Source organism: Oncorhynchus masou, chromosome 13 (genome assembly GCF_036934945.1).
Source record: "Oncorhynchus masou masou isolate Uvic2021 chromosome 13, UVic_Omas_1.1, whole genome shotgun sequence".
NCBI lineage: Eukaryota > Metazoa > Chordata > Actinopteri > Salmoniformes > Salmonidae > Oncorhynchus > Oncorhynchus masou.
The window spans coordinates 30,586,295-30,610,217 of NC_088224.1; the positions used below are offsets into that span (position 1 = coordinate 30,586,295).

The 23,923-nt window shown below is 43.2% G+C and overlaps 1 protein-coding gene across 1 annotated transcript in view; it reads left to right on the plus strand.

The window, feature by feature from the left end:
• Nucleotides 1-4,759: 4,759 nt before the first annotated feature.
• LOC135552074 (potassium channel subfamily K member 9-like) overlaps nucleotides 4,760-23,923 on the plus strand; it is a 44,625-nt gene continuing 25,461 nt past the window's right edge. The window contains exon 1 of the mRNA XM_064983457.1: nucleotides 4,760-5,826. Within this exon, the coding sequence (XP_064839529.1) occupies nucleotides 5,226-5,826 (601 nt within the window). The 5' untranslated portion in view covers nucleotides 4,760-5,225. The remainder of the gene's footprint in view (nucleotides 5,827-23,923) is intronic.

Below are 23,923 nucleotides of genomic sequence, written 5' to 3' on the forward strand. Positions count from 1 at the left end.
CTCCAGAGCTCTCAGGACCTCAGACTGGGGCAAAGGTTCAACAGGACAATGACCCTTAGCACACAGCCAAGACGACGCATGAGTGGCTTCAGGACAAGTCTCTGAATGACCTAGAGTGGCCCAGTCAGAGCCCGGACTTCAACCCGATCGAACATCTCTGGAGAGACCTGGAAATAGCTGTGCAGTGATGCTCCCCATCCATCCTGACAGAACTTGAGAAAATTTGCAGAGAAGAATGGGAAAAACTCCCCAAATACAGGTGTGCCAAACTTGTAGCATCTTACATAAGAAGACTTGAGGCTGTAATCGCTGCCAAAGGTTCTTCAACAAAGTACTGAGTAAAGTGTCTGAATACTTATGCAAATGTTATGTTTTTGCTTTGTCTTGATGGGGTATTGTGTGTAGCTAGATGAGGAATATTTTTTAAATACATTTTAGAATAAGGCTTTAACATGAAATGTGGAAAAAGTCAAGGTGTCTGAATACTTTCTGAATGCACTGTGCATATAAATTGGTTAAAACAGTATGTAAATGTTATTAATATGACCAGTGTTCAGTCTACGGTGCAGGGTAGAGTATCGGGTGGTAGCTGGTTAGTAACATTGACTAAGGTTCAGGTCAGGGTACTCGGCAGAGGCCGGCTAGGATCCGAGCTTTGATGCACATGTACTGTCTCTGCTTTCTAGATGGTAACGGGTTGTACAGGCCTTGGCTCAGATGGCTGAGGTCCTTGATCCTCTTCTTGGCCTTCCTGTGACACTGACATTTTTCCACTGATGATGGATTGGGATGCTCTTAATGGTGCATCGGTAGAAGTTTGTGAGGGTCTTAAGGGCCAAGTGGAATTTATTCAACCTCCTGAGGTTTAATAGGCGCTATTGCTCCTTCTTCCCCACAATGTCTGTGTGAAGGGACCATTTCAGGTTGTCAGTGATGTGCACGACAAGGAACTTGAAGCGTTTGACCATCTCCTCTGTAGCCCCATCAATGTGGATGGGGGCGTGCTCTCTCTGCTGTCTCCGGTATAGTCCATGATCCTTCATTTTGTTGACTATGAGGGAGAGGTTTAGGGCAGATAACTGTGCTACCCATCAGTAACTTACAACAGAAAGCACTCTGGGCTAATTAAAATGTGAAGGGCACTTCACTTAATAAACTTGGAGGGACTCATTGATCATTTTCATCCCAGTAACTCTCAAATGATGGTAAAAAATGTACTACGGGGTAGCCAGTCACCCTATTCCTGGGGATCTATAGTATAGCCCTCCTATAGGTTTTTGCTCCAAACCTACTTTAATAGATTTTTACCTTGTCAGCTCGGGGATTTGATTTTGCAACCTTTCGGTTACTAGTCCAACACTTTAACCACTAGGTTACCTGCTGCCCCTGCTGTTTATCAGGACCTTGCTTTTCTGAATCAGATGGGAGTTGGACTAGATCAAACCCCTGCACACTCAGTATCTCTCTAGGAGGAGGGCTGGGCATCTGGCATAGACTAATATCCAGTACGACCCTTCTCAGAAAGGACCAAAGGTTTTTGTTTTCTGATTAGCCATGGTTCACATTAGATCATGTGAGCCTTCCTTAGGGATGAGTTTTCCCTATGGCCCCTTAGAAGGCAGAGAACTGACAGTTGAGCGTATTTAAGTATGCTATCATGAAGTTCAAGGGGATTTTAAGTTCACACTTCTCTCAAAAGACAAAAGACACAATTATGGAGTCAGAGTGTATTGAAGGATTGGCACTACATTGCCTTGATTACAGTGAGTGGATTGGGTGCACTCTGAGGCCTGTCTTCCATACAAATGAAACTGACATCAGACCAGAGGATAGCTGTATTTAATTTCTGACAAAAGATTGATCCTGAGAATGTGAAAACTGTGATCTTATGTAAATCCTGTAGATCATTCATTTTGATAATTGGATTTCAAACTGTGGAAATCTTAAGGTGTTGTTTTCTGTTGGATAAAGAGGGGCACGTGAGAGGGATGGGTTGATAGGTCTATCTACCCCTTGGAATTATCAGTTCACCATGTTAAAAGAGACGCTAAACAAAAATATCAATGCAACATGTAAGTAAAGTGTTGGTCCTATGTTTTATCAGCTGAAATAAAAGATCCCAGAGATGTTCCATACGCACAAAAAGCTTATTTCTTTCAAATCTTGGCACAAATTTGTTTACATCCCTGTTAGAGAATTTCTCATTTGCCAGGATAATCCATTCACCTGACAGATGTGGCATATCAAGAGCTGATTAAACAGCATGATCATTCCACAGGTGCACCTTGTGCTGGGGCCACTCTAAAATGTGCAGTTTTGTCACACATCACAATGCCACAGATGTCTCAAGTGTTGAAGGAGTTTGCAATTGGCATGCTGACTGCATAAATGTTCACCGGAGCTGTTGCCAGACAATTTAATGTTAATTTCTCTACCATAATCGGCCTCCAACGTTGTTTTACAGAATTTGACAGTACATCAAACCAGCATCACAACCGCAGACCATGCATAACCACACCAGCCCAGGACTTCCACATTCGACTTCTTCACCTGCAGGATTGTCTGACACCAGCCACTCAGACAGCTGATGAAACTGGGTTTGAACAACCAAAGAATTTCTGCTCAAACTGTCAAAAATCACCTCAAGGAAGCTTATCTGCGTGCTCGTCATCCTCACCAGGGTCTTGACCTGACTGCAGTTTGGCGTCGTAACCGACTTCAGTGGGCAAATGCTCACCTTTGATGGCCACTGGCACACTGGTGTGCTCTTCGTGGATTAATCCTGGTTTCAACTGTACCGGGCAAATGGCAGACAGCATGTATGGCATTGTGTGGGTGAGCATTTTGCTGATGTCAACATTGTGAACAGAGTGCCCCATGGTGGCGGTGGGATTATGGTATGAGCTGGCATAAACTACGGACAACGAGCACAATTGCATTTCATGTAAATTTGAGATAATGTGACGAGATCCTGAGGCCCATTGCCGTGCCATTCATCGGCCAACATGACCTCATGTTTCAGCGCGATAATACACGGCCCCATGTCGCAAGGATCTGTACTCATTGAGCATGTTTGGGATGCTCTGGATCGAGGTGTACAACAGCATGTTCCAGTTCCCTCCAATATCCAGCAACTTCGCACAGCCATGGAAGAGTGTGACAAAATTCCACAGGACACAATCATCAGCCTGATCAATTAACTCTATGCAAAGGAGATGTGTAGCGCTGCATGAGGCAAATGGTGGTCACACCAGATACTGACTGCTTTTCTGATCCACTCCATCTTTTTTTCATTACGATATCTGTGACCAATAGATGAATATCTGTATTCCCAGTCATGTGAAATCCATAGATTAGGGCCTAATTATTTTATTTCAATTGACTGATTTCCAAATATGAACTGCAACTCAATAAAGTCTTTGAAGTTGTTACATGTTGCATTTATATTTTCCTTCACTGAAATTCATTTAAACTGAAATTCTGAATTTTGCAAAATGTTGTTAAAATATTTGAGTTGTTAATTACACAATCAAGGAAATACAGACTTAGAGCATATCTAATAACAGAAAAAGAACCGGAGGAATTGACACGGTGTCTGTGAACACCCATCTTCATAGATGGATGCATCTTCTGCTGCAGCACGGTACTTCCTTGTCCTTCCAGTGCACATGCATGCTAACCCGGACTGTAAACTAGCACCATGGACAGCGACTACTGGCTACCGGCACATACAACGATTTAGCGTTTCATTAGATTTGAGCTAACCTGGCTGGCAGAGCAATCATATGTGAGGCAGTCATGTATTTGAAAGTAAACTCGTATTGATAATGAGTGGTAGTGGTCGCTGCCGGAGTTGTGGTGAGGAGAGGGGTGGGGTGACAAGTGGGGAGGGATATTAACAGAGAAGACTGATTGAAGAAAACATGTTCAAGAATTGAAATGTCTTAAAAATAGAGTGTACTAAAATAGAACAGATGGATAATCAGATCGCAACAGTCTCTTAAATGGTCTAGCCTGCCACACTTCTCACAGGAGATAACTTTGATGCTGAGAGAATCCACACACTTAGCATCAGTAGCCTGTGAGGACACGCAGTGTTCGGCATCATCATCTCTGTCTTTCTATCCTCTGAAAGTAGCGTTAATTCATGGCCTCAAGTAACTTCTACTAACGAGGAAAAAACTATGCTTTTTTTCTAATTCAACTCCAGTTGATTGTAAGCCCGCGGAGAAATCTCAAGCCTCGAGGGCACATGGATGCTCGCAGTTGAGCCGGTAGTCACCGCGCGCCTAATGGGAGACATGCACCAGGATCATTAATTATTTGGATTTTGTGAAATTTCCAATTCTGTCATTTATCAGTTAGGCTATACCGATATTTTGGGTTTGTCTGCTCCTGGTTGCTAAAGTAGGCTACACAGTGACAATGCACTTTTGGTCCTGAGGCAGAACACCGCGTCACTATTCTAGGAAAGGAACATTTGAAACTGAACCTGTTGTCAATGTTGATTTATTGATCACGAGGTGGTTCTTCAAGTCACGGTTTTGGGATAGTTGTATCTTTACAATAAAGCATGGCAATATGATCCGATATAACGAAAGGAATATGTAGTATATAAATGCGCAATGGACACGAATTATGCTGTGCACAGTGTTACATCTCTGTTTGGTTAAATGTGTTGATCATTGCCTGGGTTCAGATCCCCACAGCACGAATCAATTGAGTGAGTAGCCTTTTTTCCTCCCGGATCCTCAGTTGTGTCGCTCTTCTCATTTATCCCTCTGTCTTTTCGACGACTCAACACAGCACATTGTGAATCAAATGGAAATAACTTCGGGCGATGTCTTCTATTTCTGAGCTGTATTTCTGGATTCCACACAGTCAATTAATTATGTGCGAATGGGGGGGGGGATGGTTCGTTGTTAAAAATAGCCTGCCACTTGAGGATGAGGCGCCGAAATGAACAGGTTGCTGCTTATTGAAACTTACTGGGAGCAGATGCGAAAAGATGCTTCACCCTCATCTAACCTCTCGTGGATCGGTTCACTTCTCTTTAAATCTTCCAGGAATGCATGATACACAACCTGAAAATACTGCATGAAACATTTACAGATTCACAACGAAAATAATCGAACATTCGTTTGCCATATGTGTTTAATTGAATTCGTTATAAAAACGTTGACTTCGATAAGAAGACAACAGAGGAATCTAGCAACTGCTTGTTGATGGCACTACGCGCCGGGAGGACTTGGTTTGGGCAGGTTTTGCGCAGAGTTTCTAGGCTGCAGGGCTCGTGGTCCCGGAGATCGAGCAGTCTCCTGTGTCTCTCTGCGAACCCGGAGCAGGATCTGGGGACCTGTTACAGGGATCACACTCTTAGCAATCTCCACTACTGCTCCTCCGTCCAGCGCACCCACCGTCACCAACACGCGCCAGTCTGTCCCTCCTCTTCCAGCCGCTGCCAACGCTTTCCCGATTGCTGCGCAGCCTTCCCGGGGGATACGAGGGGACATGAGCCCCTCACTCGCCGGATCCTGGTGGTCATGAAGCGGCAGAACGTGCGGACCTTGTCCCTGATCATCTGCACGTTCACGTACCTGCTGGTCGGGGCCGCGGTGTTCGATGCCCTGGAGTCAGATTTCGAGATGCGGGAGAAAGAACAGCTGGAGGCAGAGGAGAAGCGTCTCCAAGGGAAATATAACATTAGTGAGGACGACTACCGCAAACTGGAGACCATCATTATGGAGGCCGAGCCCCACAGGGCCGGAGTTCAGTGGAAATTTGCTGGATCTTTTTACTTTGCCATCACAGTCATCACCACCATAGGTGAGTCTGCAGTCTACACTCCATGGAGGTTTAATTGCGTAACAGCATTACGCACAACCCCTGTGTCAAGATAATGCCAGTTATGCGGTGATATACAGTCGATAGGCTAATCACAGTCAGGGTCGTGGTTGTTGGGTGGTGAAAAGGCTCCATTTTAAATAGTTACATAACTTATAACCACTACATAGCACAATGAATTAAAGTCAACACAGCATTGTGCAGACAAGTGTTTCACTAAACTTAGTCCAGCAACATGTAGTCTATAGCCACTACCCGCTATTAATCCTTAAAACCTGTTCATTATCCAACATAAATTGTTTTAGAAAAGTAGGTCAAATGTCGTTTTAGCTAAATAACTCTGGTACGTTAGCAGGCGAAACAGAATGATGATGCAATACCAGTAAAATGACAATGTTTCTGCACATCAACTTTATAGATAATAAAAACATATTTACTACCATTAGTAGCATCAAAATAATGCGTCTGCATAGATAAACGGACCATTTCCGTTATACATTTCAGCAGCTAATCAATTTATCAGAAAAGATAAGTAGCCTACAAAAATAGACCTATAGGTTACTGTATGCAATCATTCCCTCATTGCACCATCAGCCTACCACGCCATTGATATAGGTTAGAACACATTTTTGGACACCAAATAATGACAGGCCTACATTTATAATAATTTCAACTGCACGACTGTTGCTGCAACTGCATTACCCCTGTAGAAAACAGGTTTGAGTCTTTTACATTTCCGTCATGATTTAATGACAGATCATGCAAGTGGTAGGTTACAAAATGTTGTGATTGGTTAATCGTTAACACAAAAAAAAACCGTGAAGGCATCAATACGTTTACATTCACACACAAAAAAAAATCGATATTAAACTGATTATGGCAGAAGGCCGAGTATGGTATTAGTCATGTTGACACCTAACTCTGCTTATCTTAATAATCGGTGTAAGCATACACCGATAACATACCTGGTTTTCTGAGCAATCTTTCTACGCATGTGCAAGTGAATCATTTTCACATACAAACTTTACATGTCCGAACTCAGAACCAAATAGTCTTCACAAAAATAATGGTCACTGTGGTAGAATGTTTATTTTGATTGGCGATTTACTGCATTTCCCATCAGCCTGATTTCAGATGTGTCCATGTAAACACATTATTAGGGAAAGTCGTTCTTCTTGCAAAGCATGTAAACGTATTAAACGAACTATTATATTAACCAGACTATCCACAACAATCGCATTATTGTGTGAACGTAACTTTATCGGAAGTTCATTCTGTCAGCTGTTGCTGCATCTTGAACATGAGCTGAGCTGCTGAAAGGACACATCCTGGAGCTCCTGCAGGCTGCGCTGCCTACAGCCACGTCGTGAGGGAGGATCTGCAGCTGGCCATGCACGAGCTGCCTGAATAAAACGCAGATAACCTTTTCTCAGCCAAATGATCAGGTCCTTCCTTTTCCTCCAACGAATTTTAGCCTGATTTCACAATATCCAATTTGATAGAGAAGATAACAGATGTATATGCTCTACGATATAGCAGTCAGACGTCTTTGTCCCGTCCCTTGTATATATATATATATTTTTTTCGCATATCTTTAAAAAATATTTTCCGAAACCTCAACCTCTAAATACTCTCCTGCAACCTCCCTAACCCAATGTGGCGTGGATCTGCTTTTTCCCCGAAAGTATTCCTATTTACTTCGGATCTGGAATCCCTCAACTGAAGCTAGCCAGCTAGGCTACCTACCAGCTATCAGTTAGCAAACCATTGCTAGCGGTCATCAGCTAACATTTAGCTCGGAAAGCTCTCGCCAGTTCGAACAACGTGACTCAAACCAGAGCATAAACGGACCTATTTCTCTCCATATCCCGGATTCCTACCTCAAACTCTGAACATTTACATCAGGATCGCGATGTCCCCCAAAGGCTAACTTGCTAGCCACGGTCTACTAACTGCTAGCTCGCGTGCCCGGTCTGCTAACTGCTAGCCCCTGCTAACTGCTAGCTTGCCAGACCCGGTCTACTAACTGCCAACTTGCCTGCCCCGATCTGCTAACTGCTAGCCCCTACTAACTGCTTGCTTGCCAACCCGGTCTGCTAACTGCTAGCTTGTTAGCATCGGCCTGCTAACTGTGTGAATCGCCGTGTCCCCAGCCATTCCAACCACTCACTGGACCCATATGTTCACTTGGCTACGCATGCCTCTCTCTAATATCAATATACCTCATTCATTACTGTCCTGGTTAGTGATTACTGTCTTATTTCACTGTAGAGCCTCTAGCCCTGCTCAATATGCCTTAACCAACCATGTTGTTCCACCTCCTACATATGCAATGACATCACCTGGTTCAAACGTCTCTAGAGACTCTCATCATTACTCAATGCCTAGGTTTACCTCCAATGTACTCACATCCTACCTTACCTTTGTCTGTACACTATGCCTTGAATCTATGCTATCGTGCCCATAAACCTGCTCATTTTACTGTCTGTTCCGAATGTGCTAGACGGTCAGTTCGTATAGCATTTAGCCCTACCCTTACCCTACTTCTCCTCTGTTCCTCTGGTGATGTAGAGATTAATCCAAGTCCTGCAGTGCCTAGCTCCACTCCCACTCCCCAGGTGCTCTCATTTGATGACTTCTGTAACTGTAAAAGCCTTGGTTTCATGCATGTTAACATTAGAAGCCTACTCACTAAGTTTGTTTTACTCACTGCTTTAGCACACTCTGCCAACCCGGATGTCTTAGCCGTGTCTGAATCCTGGCTTAGGAAAACCACCAAAAACCCTGAAATCTCCATCGCTAACTATAACATTTTCCGCCAAGATAGAACTGCCAAAGGGGGCGGTGTTGCAATCTACAGCAAAGATAGCCTGCAGAGTTCTGTATTACTATCCAAGTCTGTACCCAAACAATTCGATCTTCTACTTCATAAAATTCACCTTTCCAGAAACAAGTCTCTCACTGTTGCCGCTTGCTATAGACCTCCCTCTGCCCCCAGCTGTTCCCTCAATACCATATATGAATTGATTGCCCCCCATCTATCTTCTGAGCTCGTGCTACTAAGTTACCTAAACTGGGACATGCTTAACACCCCGGCCATCCTACAATCTAAGCTTGATGCCCTCAATCTCGCTCAAATTATCAATGAACCTACCAGGTACAACTCCAAATCCGTAAACACGGGCACCCTCATAGATGTCATCCTAACTAACTCGCCCTCCAAATACACCTCTACTGTTTGCAATCAAGATCTCAGCGATCACTGCCTCATTGCCTGCATCCGTAATGGGTCTATGACCAAACGACCACCCCTCATCACTGTCAAACGCTCCTTAGAACACTTCTGTGAGCAGGCCTTTCTAATCGACCTGGCCGGGGTATCCTGGAATGACATTGACCTCATCCCGTCAGTAGATGATGCCTGGCTATTCTTTAAAAGTGCCTTCCTCACCATCTTAAATAAGCATGCCCCATTAAAAAAAATAGAACTAGGAATAGATATAGTCCTTGGTTCACTCCAGACCTGTCTGCCCTTGACCAGCACAAAAACATCTTGTGGCGTTCTGCAATAGCATTGAACTCATTAGCGTTCTGCACTACCCCGGTCATCTGCCCGGCACCCTCCACAGCAACCCGACAAAGCCCCCACCATTTCTCCTTCACCCAAATCCAGATAGCTGATGTTCTGAAAGTGCTGCAAAATCTGAACCCCTACAAATCATTTGGGCTAGATAACTGGACCCTCTCTTTCTAAAATGATCTGCCGAAATTGTTGCAACCCCTATTACTAGAATGTTCAACCTCTCTTTTGTAACGTCTGAGATTCCCAAAGATTGGAAAGCTGCCGCGGTCATCCCCCTCTTCAAAGGGGGGGGGACACTCTAGACCCAAACTGATACAGACCTACAGTATATCACAAAAGTGAGTATACCCCTCACATTTTTGTAAATATTTGAGTATATCTTTTCATGTGACAACACTGAAGAAATGACACTTTGCTACAATGTAAAGTAGTGAGTGTACAGCTTGTATACAGTATCAATTTGCTGTCCCCTCAAAATAACTCAACACACAGCCATTAATGTCTAAAACGCTGGCAACAAAAATGAGTAGACCCCTATGTGAAAATGTCCAAATTGGGCCCAAAGTGTCAATATTTTATGTGGCCACCATCATTTCCAGCACTGCCTTAACCCTCTTGGGCATGGAGTTCACCAGAGCTTCACAGGTTGCCACTGGAGCCCTCTTCCACACCTCCATGATAACATCACAGAGCTGGTGGATGTTAGAGACCTTGCACTCCTCCACCTTCCGTTTGAGGATGCCCCACAGATGCTCAACAGGGTTTAGGTCTGGAGACATGCTTGGCCAGTCCATCACCTTTACCCTCAGCTTCTTTAGCAAGGCAGTAGTCATCTTGGAGGTGTGTTTGGGGCTGTTATCATGTTGGAATACTGCCCTGCGGCCCAGTCTCTGAAGGGAGGAGATCATGCTCTGCTTCAGTATGTCACAGTACATGTTGGCATTCATGATTTCCTCAATGAACTGTAGCTCCCCAGTGCCAGCAGCACTTATGCAGCCCCAGACCATGACACTCCCACCACCATGCTTGACTGTAGGCAAGACACAGTTGTCTTTGTACTCCTCACCTGGTTGCCACCACACACACTTGACACCATCTGAACCAAATAAGTTTATCTTGGTCTCATCAGACCACAGGACATGGTTCCAGTAATCCATGTCCTTAGTCTGCTTGTCTTCAGCAAACTGCTTGCAAGGTTTCTTGTGCATCATCTTTAGAAGAGGCTTCCTTCTGGGACAACAGCCATGCTGACCAATTTGATGCAGTGTACGGAGCATGGTCTGAGCACTGACAGGCTGACCCCCCACCCCTTCAACCTCTGCAGCAATGCTGGCAGCACTCATACGTCTATTTCCCGAAGACAACCTCTAGATATGACGCTGAGCACGTGCACTCAACTTCTTTGGTCGACCATGGCGAGGCCTGTTCTGAGTGGAACCTGTCCAGTTAAACCACTGTATGGTCTTGGTCACCGTGCTGCAGCTCAGTTTCAGGGTCTTGGCAATCTTCTTATAGCCCAGGCCATCTTTATGTAGAGCAACAATTATTTTTTTCAGATCCTCGGAGAGTTCTTTGCCATGAGGTTCCATATTGAACTTCCAGTGACCAGTCAGTATGAGGGAGTGTGAGAGCGATGACACTAAATTTAACACACCTGCTCCCCATTCACACCTGAGACCTTGTAACACTAACGGCCCAATTTGGACATTTTCACTTAGGGGTGTACTCACTTTTGTTGCCAGCGGTTTAGACATTAATGGCTGTGTGTTGAGTTATTTTGAGGGGACAGCAAATTTACACTGTTATACAAGCTGTACACTTACATTGTAGCAATGTGTCATTTCTTCAGTGTTGTCACATGAAAAGATGTACTCAAATATTTACAAAAATGTGAGGGGTGTACTCACTTTCGTGATATACTGTATATCTATCCTACCCTGTCTTTCTAAAGTCTTCGAAAGCCAAGTTAACAAACAGATTACCGACCATTTCGAATCCCACCGTACCTTCTCCACTATGCAATCTGGTTTCCGAGCTGGTCATGGTCAAGGTCCTAAACGCCATCATAACCAGCATCGATAAGAGACATTACTGTGCAGCTGTATTCATCGACCTGGCCAAGGCTTTCGACTCTGTCAATCACCACATTCTTATTGGCAGACTTGACAGCCTTGGTTTCTCAAATGACTGCCTCGCCTGGTTTACCAACTACTTCTCTGATAGAGTTCAGTGTGTCAAATCAGAGGGCCTGTTGTCCGGACCTCTGGCAGTCTCTATGGGGGTGCCACAGGGTTCAATTATCGGGCCGACTCTCTTCTCTGTATACATCAATGATGTTGCTCTTGCTGCTGGTGATTCTCTGATCCACTTCTACGCAGACGACACCATTCTGTATACATCTGGCCCTTCTTTAGACACTGTGTTAACTAACATCCAGATGAGCTTCAATGCCATACAACTCCCCTTCCATGGCCTTCAACTGCTCTTAAATGCAAGTAACACTAAATGCATGCTCTTCAACCGATCACTGCCCGCACCTGCTTGACCGTCCAGCATCACTACTCTGGACGGCTCTGACTTAGAATACATGGACAACTACCAATACCTAGGTGTCTGGTTAGACTGTAAACCCAACTTCCAGACTCACATTAAGCATCTCCAATCCAATATTACATCTAGAATCGGCTTCCTATTTCACAACAAAGCATTGTTCCCTCATGCTGCCAAACATACCCTCGTAAAACTGACCATACTACCGATCCTTGACTTCGGCGATGTCATCTATAAAATAGCTTCCAACACTCTACTCAACAAACTGGATGCAGTCTATTACAGTGCCATCCATTTTGTCACCAAAGCCCCGTACACTACCCACCATTGTGACCTGTACGCTCTCGTTGGTTGGCCCTCGCTTCATACTCGTCGCCAAACCCACTGGCTACAGGTTATCTACAAGTATCTGCCAGGTAAAGCCCTGCCTTATCTCAGCTCACTGGTCACCATAGCAGCACCCACTCGTAGCACGTGCTCCAGCAGGTATATCTCACTGGTCACCCCCAAAGCCAATTCCTCTTTGGTCGTCTTTCCTTCCAGTTCTCTGCCGCCAATGACGGGAACGAACTGCAAAAATCTCTGATGCTTGAGACTCATATCTCCCTCAATAGCTTTAAGCACCATGTTTTATTTTGTTCTACTGTATTATTGACTGTATGTTTTGTTTATTCCATGTGTAACTCTGTGTTGTTGTCTGTTCACACTGCTATGCTTTATCTTGGCCAGGTTGCCGTTGCAAATGAGAACTTGTTCTCAACTAGCCTACCTGGTTAAATAAAGGTGAAATAAAAAATATATACCGTAAGGCCTACAAATTTAGCACATAGCGAGCAGGCCTTTCTAATCGACCTGGAAGGATATTGACCTCATCCTGTCAGTAGAGGATGCCTGTTTGCTCTTTAAAAGTGCTTTCCTCACCATCTTAAATATGCATGCCCCATTCAAAAAATGTAGAACCAGGAACAGATATAGCCCATGGTTCACTCCAGACTTGACTGCCCTTAACCAACACAAAATCATCCGGTGGCGTAATGCACTAGCATCGCATAGCCCCTGCAATATGCAACTTTTCGGGGAAGTTAGGAACCAATATACACAGGCAGTTAGGAAAGCAAAGGCTAGCTTTTTCAAACAGAAATTTGCATCCTGTAGCACAAACTCCAAAACGTTCTGGGACACTGCACCCCCCACAGCAACTTGCCCAGGCCTCCCCCATTTATTCTTCACCAAAATCCAGATAGCTGATGTTCTGAAAGAGCTGTAAAATCTGGACCTCTATAAATCACCCGGGCTCGACAATCTGGACCCTTTCTTTCTAAGAATTATCTTCCGAAATTGTTGCAACCCCTATTACTGGCCTGTTCAACCTCTATTTTGTATTGTCTGAGATCCCCAAAGATTGGAAAGCTGCCTCCAACACTCAGCAAATTGGATGCAGTCTATCACAGTGCCATCCGTTTTGCCACCAAAGCCCCATTTACTACCCATCATTGCGACCTGTATGCTCTCGTTGGCTGGCCCTCGCTTCATGTTCGCCGCCAAACCCACTGGCTCCAGGTCATCTATAAGTCTTTGCTAGGTAAATCCCCGCCTTATCTCAGCTCACTGGTCACCATAGCAGCATCCACCTGTGGCATGCGCTCCAGCAGGTATATTTCACTGGTCACCCCCAAAGCCAATTACCCTTTTGGCCGCCTTTCCTTCCAGTTCTCTGCTGCCAATGACTGGAACGAACTGCAAAAATCACTGAAGCTGGAGACTCATACCTCCCTCACTAACTTTAAGCACCAGCTGTCAGAACAGTTCACAGATCACTGCACCTGTTTCATAGCCCATCTGTAAATAGCCTATCCAACTACCTCATCCCCATATTGTTAATTATTTTTATTTATTTTATTTTGCTCCTTTGCACCCCAATATCTCTACTTGCACATTCATCTCTTGCACATCTATCACTCCAGTGTTTAATTGCCATATTGTAATTATTTTGCCACTATGGCCTATTTATCGCCTTACCTCCCTTATCCTACCTAAATTGCACACACTGTGTACAATATATCTATATTGTATTTTTGACTGTATGTTTGTTTATTCCATGTGTATCTCTGTGTTGTTGTTTGTGACGTATGGCTTTGCTTTATCTTGGCCAGGTCGCAGTTGTAAATGAGAACTTGTTCTCAACTAGCCTACCTGGTTAAACAAAGGTGAAATAAATAAATAAAACAAAACATATTCAGAGTAGTCTGGTGCCTTTTATGTACAGATTTGCATGGCCTATATTTACCTTAGGGCCTATAATGAACATGCTAGTTAATTGATTGAAGTGGTATTGCCAACCTTAAAGTGAGAGGTTTAGCCTCCTTTGATCTTTTTTTCACAATATGGACAACTCTTTAAGCAGCTCTCATCCCCAAAACAATGGATTTTAAGGTGAATCAGCATTTGTATAAAACAAGACAAACTCACAATGGTCTTTGTAGAGGGCCAAGAAAAGACAGGCAGTAGATTAGATAGCATTGCTTCTACACTGAGAGGAGGCCTACATTTTAGCCTATTTTCATTTATTTTATTTGTTTACATTTATTTACAGCAGTAACCCCTCAATGTATACTGATCATTTAATGATTCTAGGACCAAGAAAATATTTTCTAAATTGTGTCTGAAGTTTCATAATTGCATTTTCGTTCATGGGAAAATATGGTCATTTTTTTCAAATTCCTGAAAAGTTTCTCTTTTGGAGGGAAGAGGTTTTCATCAGACAGATATCAATATCAATAATTAATTTCCCCCTAAACAATATTTGATTAAACTGTATCAAAGATCAGAGTAGGTGGGCTTTAAGCCTACGTTAGGGAAAAGGGATACCTAGTCAGTTGAGCAACGGAATGCATTCAACCGAAATGTGTCTTCTGCATGTAACCCAACTCAAGCATAGAGGTGCGTGGGGACACCATCTACGTTATGGACACCATCTATGTATTATATTATTCAACACGGGCACTTAACAGTGCAAAATAAACTAATGCACTAAGCACGTCTTCAGATAAGCCTGGCAAAACGTATCAACTGGCTACTGGAGAGTGTAGGTTCAGGTAGTACCCTTCCTCTGTCTGAGGTCCCTGAGCTCTCTGGAGCAGGCTTTCATCAAGGATCACTCTGTACTTTGCTTTGTTAATCTTTCCCTCAACCCTGACTGAAAAACATCCCCACAGCATGATGCTGCCACCACCAAGCTTCACCGTAGGGATGGTGCCAGGTTTCCTCCAGATGTGACGCTTGGCATTCAGGCCAAAGAGTTCAATCTTGGTTCCATCAGACCAGAGAATCTTGTTTCTCATGATCTGAGAGCGCTTTAGGTGCCTTTTGGCAAACTCCAAGCGTGCCGTGTGCCTTATTAATTTAATTTCGATCTTGTCTCATTGCTGCAACTCCCCAATGGGCTCGGGAGAGGCGAAGGTGGAGTCATGTGTCCTCCAAAACATGACCCACCTGACCGTGCTCCTTAACCCGGAAGCCAGCCGCACCAATGTGTCGGAGGAAACACCGTTCAACTGCCGACTGGGGTCAGCCTGCAGGCACCTGGCCCGCCAGAAGGAGTTGCTAGAGCGCGATGAGCAAAGTAAAGCCCCTCCGGCCAAACCCTACCTAAGCCAGACGACGCTGAGCCAATTGTGCACTGTCCTATTGGACTTGTGGCACAGCCCGGGAATGAACCCTTGTCTGTAGTAATGCCTCGAGCACTGCGATGCTGTGCCTTAGTCCGCTGCGCCACTTGGGAGGCCCGTCATGTGCCTTTTACTGAGGAGTGGATTCCGCCTGGCCACTCTGGCATAAAGGTCTGATTGGTGGAGTGCTGCATAGACAGTTATCCTTCTCCACAGAGGAACTCTGGAGCTCTGTCGGAGTGACCATCGGGGTCTTGGTCACCTCCCTGACCAAGGCCCGTTTCCCTCGATTGCTTAGTTTGGCCGGGCGGCCAACTATAGGAAGAGTCTTGGTGCTTCCAAACTTCTTCCATTGAAGAATGATGGCCACTGTGTTCTTGGGGACCTTCAATGCTGCAGAGATTTTTTGCCTCAACACAATCCTCCTGTCTTGGAGCTCTATGGACAATTCCTTGGACCTCATAGCTTTGTTTTTGCTCTGACATGCACTGTCATCTGTGGGACCTTATATAGACAAGTGTGTGCCATTCCAAATCATGTTCAATCAATTGAATTTACCATAGGTGGACTCCAGTCAAGTTCTAGAAACATCAAGGATGATCAATGGAAACAGGATGCACGCGAGCTTTATTTCGAGTCTCATAGCAAAGGGTCTGAGTACTTATGTAAATAAGATATGTTCATTTTTCATTTTTAAGAAATGTGGTTAATTCTAAAAACCTGTTTTCGCTTAATCATTATGGGTTAATGTGTGTAGATTGGTGGGGAACATTTTTTGATCAATTTTAGAAATAAGGCTGTAACGTAACATATGCACAAGGGAAGGGGTCTGAATTCTTTCAGAATGCATTGTAAATACACAATGAGTAACGATAACATGGGGTACCAGTACCGAGTCGATGTAATTGAGGTGCCTGGTATAGAGGTCCTGGATGGCAGGGAGCTCGGCCCTAGTGATGTACTGGGCCTTCGCACAAATCTCTGTAGCACCTTGCAGGTCGGATGCCGAGCAGTTGCCATCCCAAGCGGTGATGCAGCCAGTGCTCTCAATGCAGCTGCCAAATCTTTTTAGCCTCCTGAGGGGGAAGAGGCGTTATCATGCCCTCTTCACAACTGCGTTGGTGTGTGTGGACCATGATAATTCCTTAGTGATGTGGACATGTGAAACATGAGACACGTTTAGAACCTAAATGTCAGTGTTTTAAACTTAACCATTAGCTATTTAGATTTGCCAGTAAGTATTCTCATCTTAAACATAGGCGTTTAGAATGCAAGACTAAACATGACAGTCAGCTTTTTCCAGTCAGTTTCCAACCAGGAGAACACCTAAATCTCCTGAGTGTTCAGATTTTAAACACTAGTGTTTACTTTCCCATCGTGAAATACATTCAGTCATTAGTAATTGATGTGACTTTCCCTGCCTTTAATTCAGATGAATGTTAGGAATGTCTGTCCCCTTACCTACCTTTCAGCACAACTGAACAGGACATTTGATTCAAGAAATCCTGGTGTTGTTGTTACTCGGCTATGTTGACTTAAATTCCGTTAACTCTCTCAGAGTGAAAATATATGGGAAAGGCCTCATCATATTTCCCAGCATGATTTTTCGCACGTAGACTTTTAGAAAAAGTTTATTTTAATATCCGTTTTGTCATGCACATTGACTGATTAATTGATCTTAAACTATACAGAGACAAAAACGTCTATTGTTCTAAACTAATCCAATCTGTAAGGGGTTGGATTTATTGCACCTGTTACTGAGATGGTTGTTCCAGTTTAGATGGTTGAGGTAGCCTTGTTTGTTAAGTCCTTCACCATAGCAGTCACTCAATGCAGCTTGTGGTTGATCAAATATTCTAATCGTTGGGTGTCCTCCCTCAAATCACTTCACAAACCAACCTATTGTGACTGACACGTCTGATGTGGCCCATGAGCCGGGATTTTCAGACCACAATGTTGAGGATACAGTGCCTTGCGAAAGTATTCGGCCCCCTTGAACTTTGCGACCTTTTGCCACATTTCAGGCTTCATACATAAAGATATAAAACTGTATTTTTTTGTGAAGAATCAACAACAAGTGGGACACAATCATGAAGTGGAACGACATTTATTGGATATTTCAAACTTTTTTAACAAATCAAAAACGGAAAAATTGGGCGTGCAAAATTATTCAGCCCCCTTAAGTTAAATCTTTGTAGCGCCACCTTTTGCTGCGATTACAGCTGTAAGTCACTTGGGGTATGTCTTTATCAGTTTTGCACATCGAGAGACTGAAATTTTTCCCCATTCCTCCTTGCAAAACAGCTCGAGCTCAGTGAGGTTGGATGGAGAGCATTTGTGAACAGCAGTTTTCAGTTCTTTCCACAGATTCTCGATTGGATTCAGGTCTGGACTTTGACTTGGCCATTCTAACACCTGGATATGTTTATTTTTGAACCATTCCATTGTAGATTTTGCTTTATGTTTTGGATCATTGTCTTGTTGGAAGACAAATCTCCGTCCCAGTCTCAGGTCTTTTACAGACTCCATCAGGTTTTCTTCCAGAATGGTCCTGTATTTGGCTCCAACCATCTTCCCATCAATTTTAACCAACTTCCCTGTCCCTGCTGAAGAAAAGCAGGCCCAAACCATGATGCTGCCACCACCATGTTTGACAGTGGAGATGGTGTGGTCAGGGTGATGAGCTGTGTTGCTTTTACGCCAAACATAACGTTTTGCACTGTTGCCAAAAAGTTCAATTTTGGTTTCATCTGACCAGAGCACCTTCTTCCACATGTTTGGTGTGTCTCCCAGGTGGCTTGTGGCAAACTTTAAACAACACTTTTTATGGATATCTTTAAGAAATGGCTTTCTTCTTGCCACTCTTCCATAAAGGCCAGATATGTGCAATATACGACTGATTGTTGTCCTATGGACAGAGTCTCCCACCTCAGCTGTAGATATCTGCAGTTCATCCAGAGTGATCATGGGCCTCTTGGCTGCATCTCTGATCAGTCTTCTCCTTGTATGAGCTGAAAGTTTAGAGGGACGGCCAGGTCTTGGTAGATTTGTCTGATACTCCTTCCATTTCAATATTATCGCTTGCACAGTGCTCCTTGGGATGTTTAAAGATGGGAAATCTTTTTGTATCCAAATCCGGCTTTAAACTTCTTCACAACAGTATCTCGGACCTGCCTGGTGTATTCCTTGTTCTTCATGATGCTCTCTGCGCTTTTAACGGACCTCTGAGACTATCACAGTGCAGGTGCATTTATACGGAGACTTGATTACACACAGGTGGATTGTATTTATCATCATTAGTCATTTAGGTCAACATTGGATCATTCAGAGATCCTCACTGAACTTCTGGAGAGAGTTTGCTGCACTGAAAGTAAATGGGCAGAATAATTTTGCACGCCCAATTTTTCCGTTTTTTGATTTGTTAAAAAAGTTTGATATATCCAATAAATGTCGTTCCACTTCATGATTGTGTCCCACTTGTTGTTGATTCTTCACAAAATACAGTTTTATATCTTTATGTTTGAAGCCTGAAATGTGGCAAAAGGTCGCAAAGTTCAAGGGGGCCGAATACTTTCGCAAGGCACTGTAACTAGGCCGTAACTAAAGGTGTAACACAGTATGTGGTTATAAAGGGTTTACTTTGAATTGAAACACGTTCACTTAGGCAGTCACTTTGTGAAAGCTTCAGGGATAGCATTTATTGAACGCAGCAATCTATTTCTTTAACAGACACGGCTGTGGGTGGGTCTCACTCACATTCACTTGAAAGGCACGCTTGGAAATATGGAAACAACTTTACACCCTGTGAAAACAACACCCCCAGTTTTTAGCGTTGAATAAACGTGTTTAAAAAGTGTCGCAGCTTATAAACATGTTCTGGTCTTTACAATCTAAACATTGTGACACGTTTTCATTGAAACTCCAAACACATTGGCGCTTTTAAAAAGTGTTACAGAAGAGTGTTTAGTTATGTGTTCAGATCTTAAACACGTGGTTTTAGCTAGATAGGTATGGAAACTCAAATTATGTACAAGTGTTATTACACTGTAATTATACTGTACGAAATACGTTCCACGAAGAAAGAGTTTAAATGGATGTAAGCCACAACGTAGCAGTTTTGACTAACTATTTGATTTTCCATAAAAACATTTTAGCCATCTGTTACATCACCTTCCAGGTCCAGTGAAACCTGTTCAGAGACACGCAACACAGCCTGTTGTACAGAGGCTAGAGAAAGCAGCTCCACTTGCTGATTCATTACAGATTATGTCATAACCTATGAGCCTTTCACAAAGTATGTTGTCGTACAATCCAGGAGAAATAGAAAATATTCCTGGGCTGCATTCCAAATGTGGAGGCGTGGAAAATGAAGGTAACATAGCCTACAAACACCTACAAGCACGCATGGAGAGACAGACAGACAGACAGGCAGGCAGGCAGGCAGGCAGGCAGGCAGACAGACAGACAGGCAGGCAGGCAGGCAGGCAGGCAGACAGGCAGGCAGGCAGGCAGGCAGGCAGACAGACAGACAGACAGACAGACAGACAGACAGACATCACATATGGCCTAGGTAATGATAATGATTATGCATAGATAATGGTGACACTAATGCTGTAATGCATTTGGAGTAAAGCTGAAACAAATAACATTTAGTAAACCCTCGATCAGGGGTGTAAAAATGTTTGCTGCAAGGGCCGCATTCCGTCTTTAACGAGGTCCAGAGGGCCACACTGATTTAAAATATATATTTCCTTGCCGCCCAAATTTGCGAAAGATAGTCCTCTGTCCATGGTTTTTATGAAGTGTATAAATGTAGGTCCATTATCATTTCTACACAGTTTCCATTTTGGTTTTAGTCATTTAAAGTATATTGATATATATATATATTTTTACTCGATCCATCCGTCAACCTGATTGGACCCCCTCATGGGCTGGATCCAGTGTCTCAGTGCAGACGAGACACCCCATAGGGAAGTGAATGATAAGACGAGCACGGTGCCTCTCATGATAACAGAGAGGTTAACAGTATGAACACAATTTCCTTTTCTTTAAAAAAAATGGAATATGATGAAGGACCAGGGCCACTACAAGGAGAGTGCATGTATAACCTATAGATATAGTATTGTACACAGTGTTTTATAAGTGGGTCAGCCCATGGCTATGCATGGCTGTAGAGTGTATTGATGGCTTGCCTTATAATGAGTTTACCTGACCTGGCTCATACTCAGCCCATGGCTCATGCGTTTCTGGTTTCAACAGATGGAGAAGGGGTTAGGAGCCAGTTAAGCTTGAATAATACGAACATGTTTAAAATATTATCCAATGAATCAAAATCTTGCAATAGCCTATCTATATGAGATGGATAGTTATGGAAATGATATTGTATTTATTACATTATAATTACACTGTAAGAGACACATTCCATATACATTTGACTAAAGAGTTTATATGGATACAGGCCACAGCATCAAAACATTCCGCAGGAGGATGAGTCACTTGACTTGACACTAACGGCTTGCCATGTGAGGGGTACACGTTATGGGGTACACGTTACAAACGGTACACGTTATGGGGTACACGTTACAAACGGTACACGTTATGGGGTACACGTTACAAACGGTACACGTTATGGGGTACACGTTACAAACGGTACACGTTATGGGGTACACGTTACAAACGGTACACGTTATGTACTCAAGGCTGATGATGCTGTATCCATAGGCTGATAATATTGGCTGTGGTTGTTAGTGTGAGCTGGATAGACAGACATCAGAAGGGCAGAATGAACTTTTGAAACCTCTCAGGGTGCCTGTGTGTGTGTGTGTGTGTGTGTGTGTGTGTGTGTGTGTGTGTGTGTGTGTGTGTGTGTGTGTGTGTGTGTGTGTGTGTGTGTGTGTGTGCACTGTAAAAAAAAAATGTTTAAACTAAATATTATTAAGTACCTGATTCCACAGCCTTTTTTTGTTTACTCAACTTTTCGGTCAAAGTGTTACCTGAACTTAACATTTTTAGTCGGCCCAAACTTAGCTCCAACGTGAGGAAACTTAGACAAAAATGAAGTCAACTTTAGAAAAATTGTTTGCTCAATTCAAATAGAAATTATTATTTTGGCATTTTACCAAAAAGGAGGCTGTGGATCTAATTTCAAACACAGTGCTTTTAACATACAATGTATTCAACATACATGATTACATTGTTCACGTTCATTTATACATGAATTAGTATTCAACATGTCATCTCCTGGGATTTGAACTCACAACCTCTTGGTTGACAGCATTTCAATCTTCCTGCTACACAACTATGTCTGTGTCAATAACTGATTTCAATGGTATTGCTACACTTTGCACTTCAAAGTATACCTCTGCTATGTTAAACGTACACTCAAGAAAAAATATTTTATTCATCATAATGATTAAGGAGTAACATTAAAACAAAGAAATATGCCCCACCAACATTAGACAACTATACAGAAAAACCTCAAATTGATTAAATAAGTAAATCAAATCAATGATGAGAGAATAGTCAGATGAACTGAGATTGTGAGTTCAAATCCCAGGTGAGGACATGTTGAATAATAATTGCTGTATAAATGAACATGCACAATGTGTGTCAAATATGTAAATTGAAAACATTGTACGTTACAATCTGTTTGTGTAACTAGATACAGTACACAGACTTTTTTAAAGTTTAGATGGCAAAAATAAACATTTGGGGTTGAATGAACATACAGTAAGACAGTAAGAGAAAATACATTATTTTAAGTGGACAGAATTGTTTCCAGAATTGTTTCATGTTTTCTCAAGTTGGAACCAACTAAAAATGTTAAGTTCAGGTAACACTTTGACCGTAGAGTTGAGTAAACAAAAAAAAGGCTGTGGAATCAGGTACTTAATTATAATGAGTTGATAACTAGATTTGTTGGTGTTTTTGTAACTGTGTGTACGTGCACAGCATATGTGAACAAAGAAAGTCGATATCCACAAGTCTGGACACAGAACTGTCGTAGTGATTTTGAGAAGTCATTCAAGAGAGGACAACTACAGACTCCAGTAAACATGTTGGCTGTGCTTGTTGTGTTTAAAAAGAAAGCACAACTGTAGAATTATTTCCTGAATTTGACTATAGTTGATTTTCAAATAAAATCCTCATCATCATCATCACCATGGCCACCAACACTTCCAACTGCTTGTAATCTATAAGTAGCGTGTGATCGTCCTGATTTAGGAGGGGAGATGAGCACATGCGAGAACAGCTGTAGCGACGTGGCTGTTGCCGTGGAGACACTGCATGACATGTCGTGGTGGTAATTCTGTTCTGTTTGCAGTTCTAACTCACGTTTCCACTGTGTCCAGATTGGCCCGGGGGTTGGTTCCTCTCATTTCTCTGACTAATTGCTCGGAAAGTGGAGACGTTTCTTGACTCTGTGCATCAGTGTGTAAAGAAAGACAAAGGGGGCTTTGTTAATGGATGTGGTTCAGATGGTGAACCACACTCACGTAACTATACTGAACAAAAATATAAACACAACATGAAAACTATTTTGAAGATTTTACTGAGTTATATTTCGTATAAGGAAATCAGTCAATTTAAATAAATCCAATAGGCCCCAATCTATGGATTTCACATGACGGGGAATAGAGATATGCTTCTGTTGGTCACAGATACTGTACATAAAAAATAGGTAGTGGCGTTGATCAGAAAACCAGTCCAAATCTGGTATGACCACCATTTGCCTCATGCAGTGCTACACATCTCCTTCACATAAAGTTGATCAGGCTGTTGATTGTGGCCTGTGCAATGTTGTCCCACTCCTCTTCAATGGCTGTGAGAAGTTGCTGGATATTGGTGGGAACTGGAACACACTGTCGTACACCTCGATCCAGAGCATCCTTAACATGCTCAATGGGGTACTGGGACATTTTCAGCTTCCAGGATGGGTGTACAAATCCTTACAACATGGGTGCCGTGCATTATCATGCTGAAACATGTGGTGACGGCGGCGGATGAAGGGCACGACAATGGATCTCATCACATTTAAATAACCCTAACCCCTAACCCTAACCCTAACCCTATCCCTATCCCTAACCCCTAACCCCTAACCCCTAAACCCTATCCCTATCCCTAACCCCTAACCCAAACCCCTAACCCTAACCCTAACCCAAACCCCTAATCCTAACCCAAACCCCTAACCCTAACCCTAACCCTAACCCTAACCCTAACCCTAACCCAAACCCCTAACCCTAACCCTAACCCTAACCCCTAACCCCTAAACCTAACC